This window comes from Vigna umbellata, chromosome 2 (assembly GCF_029865625.1).
Source record: "Vigna umbellata cultivar VRB3 chromosome 2, Vumbellata_1.0, whole genome shotgun sequence".
NCBI classification, from domain to species: Eukaryota; Viridiplantae; Streptophyta; class Magnoliopsida; order Fabales; family Fabaceae; genus Vigna; species Vigna umbellata.
Genome location: NC_142166.1, coordinates 3,016,574 through 3,019,464, shown reverse-complemented (window position 1 = coordinate 3,019,464; position 2,891 = coordinate 3,016,574). Strand labels below are relative to the sequence as shown.

Here is a 2,891-nt window from a genome sequence, read left to right as displayed (position 1 = left end):
GAATTATATAATGTAAAAATAAAAAAAATCAAATTGTGTAATTTAAAAGTTATTTTTTCTCATAAACAAGTTTTGGATTGCATAATATCCAAAAGAAAAAAAAATTACTTTGTATTATATAATCCGAAAGTCTTTATTTTTTAAATTAATGACTTTCAAATTGCAAAATTCATAGGTATTTTTTTATTTTTGGATCACATAATCAGAAAGTCAAAACGATTACGGATTGTCCATAAGTATATTTTTAGAAAAAAAAAATTTAATTGTGCAATTGGAAGTAAGTTTTTATTTCCAAATTATAAAGAAAGTCATTTTTTATTTTCAGATTGTTAGAAAACCTGATCTCATGAGAGAGAGGGAGTGAATGAAAACTATTTTCTCATTACATTGTCTTATATAACAGTAAAAGTATATAATACTAAAAACAAAAATACAGAATATTACTGAACAAACCCACAACACATAAAAATGAGTAATGATACAACAGATTATTCGTGCGAAGCTTGGTATGATTTTGATTGCACAAAATCCAAATATGAACAAAATTGTTACAATCTTTGATGATCAAATATTCAATTGTATACATTATACCAAAATATATTCAAATTATACAAGAGAAAGGAGACATCAAAAGGCAAGATGTATATATATATATATATGTATGCAAAGTAAGAATCTATACAGAAATTAACTATGAGTGTCCACTCCAAACTTGTTTCAGTCTCATCATGTGAAGGCCAAAGTAGTTGAAATATGTTGTCTACTTGCCTCCTTTATTAAGAATGTTTAGCAGGATCGAAGAATGGACCGAAGAAGGAAAGATCAATTTGTGGCAGAAGATGGTGAACCAGAGGGCTTAAAAGCCTTTTGTTCAGCACAGGAGAGAACTTCATTAGGCCCAGCTTCTTCTCTGCCAACACCCATGAGATCAAGGTAATAAAGATAGTGAGAAATGATGTTGTTCATGGCCTCATTATCAGGTCCCTGCCCACAAGTTTGGTCCCCATAGAGCAAATTGATTGTGGCACCAAATCCAGGTACCCTTTTGGACAATGTGTCGTTCTTGGTGGGTTTCCAATTGCCCACAAACACATCATGGGGTGAAGGTAGGTGCTTCTCAGGTGGGCTCATCCACTGCCACAGTGCAGCCTGAAAGGCTAGGGTTGCATTTTGTTCTATGTATTCTGGATGGTTCAATAGATCCACCTTCAAGGCTTCCCCAGCTTTTCCGTAGTTGTAGTTCCTGGTATCAAAGGACAAAAAAAAAAGGTGTTTTTTATCATAACTGTTGCTCCAGATTTGGTAAAATCTTTGCATAAAATGCTTCTGACTAACCAGTAAAGTGGGATGGCACCACGACCATAGTATGCTGCACCAGGAGAGCAGGGATATGTCAATTTGTAGTATTCGTCGCAGTAGAATTTATCAGGACTCAATTCCTTGTTGTAGCATAAACCCCAGGCTAAGGGTCCCCCGGTAGCCACCCCATAACCACCTGAAACATTATTCCAACAATGCTTACCACACAACTTCATGGTCTTAAACAATTTGAAAAACATAACTGTATAAGATTAAGGACATCCCAGATGGTCTATCTAGAAGCAGAATTCGTCGTAAAGATATAATATCAATGAAACTTATACACTATTGAAACATTTCGCAATAAGAATCTACAGTAAAACATTCGGTCTACTGGTAGTCAAACTACAGACAATATTAGCAATAAAAATAATCATGTTAATTCTAATCTCAACCATTATCAAATTAGCTTGACACTAATTAAATATTCATTTCAAAATCTATAAATATATGTTTAATATCCAAGTAGTTGCAACTTTAACATAAGTTATTATCAAAATGTTCATATAAACACTAATTTCGACGTTGGAGTGTTTTCTACATCATCTCGTATCCAATAAAGTCGAACAATGAAAAGAGATGACTAAAAACTAAGATTTTCACCTAAACACAAAGTTTGGAAATTATTTATGTGAAAAGACTTGGCTTCAATCCCATAAATCCAAACAAAACTTAAATCTAGTCCACTTCTCAAACCCAGAAGTAATGGATCAACGAGTTTTCTACCTTATAAAAAAAATATGTACTTTCTTATCTAAAACTTAAATATTTACTGATCATATATTCATATCAAATGTGGTAATCAGATTCGTATGTGAAAGAAAAGTGACTCACAAGAGGTTTTGCTGCCAACATGGCCAAGGAAAGCGGCGACCTCCTTCTGGCCACTGGTGGTTCCTCCGGTAGTGCCAAATCCGAGAGGCTGATACTGTGCTGCAGCAGTGATAAAAGAACGGTAGTCCCAGAATCCAACGGCATGTGCCACCGGCGAATTGCGCTTTGCAAAGAGGTTCTCAAACTGGTAAGTCTGGAAATAGTCAGATATAGTATCGTTGCAGCAATAAGCAGACCAACCCTTGCACTCCCACCCTTTGTCACACACCTTCTTCCCCCTCACTGTCTTCACCAATGGCTTCACCGATGATTGTCCATTCCCAACCACCAACATGGCTGCAACACACACCACAAAAACCCATGTTGGGCTCATCTTTCTCTCTTTCTTTTGCCTTGAACAATGCTTTTGCTGTGTGGCGTGTTCGTTTGGTTTTAGAGATACTATATAGAGATGTTGCATGCAGGAAGAGGGTGGAGTGAAAGGAATGGAAAGCGAGTGTGTAACTTATTAGGAGGAAGTGATTTTTCAGAGTTGGAATAAATGGAGCTTTTGCTTCCATTTTCATTCACTTTTGAGTAGAAGGGAAGAAAACTCAGATGGTAGAGCTTCCTTCCATCTAATTAATGTAGAAATAATCAAAACCTACTGCCATAATCGTCATGGACTTTGGCAAAATTGTGGGATTTTTTCATATTTA

The 2,891-nt window shown here is 35.6% G+C and overlaps 1 protein-coding gene across 1 annotated transcript; it reads right to left on the bottom strand.

The window, feature by feature from the left end:
- Positions 1 to 536: 536 nt before the first annotated feature.
- On the bottom strand, positions 537 to 2,668 carry LOC124836851 (chitinase-like protein 2). Its single transcript, XM_047312087.2, has 3 exons — positions 2,194 to 2,668; positions 1,336 to 1,495; positions 537 to 1,243 (listed from the first exon to the last, which is right to left on the bottom strand). The coding sequence occupies exons 1-3, from the start codon at positions 2,651 to 2,653 to the stop codon at positions 823 to 825; spliced, it is 1,041 nt and encodes a 346-aa protein (XP_047168043.1). The 5' UTR covers positions 2,654 to 2,668; the 3' UTR covers positions 537 to 822.
- Between the last annotated feature and the right edge of the window lie 223 nt (positions 2,669 to 2,891).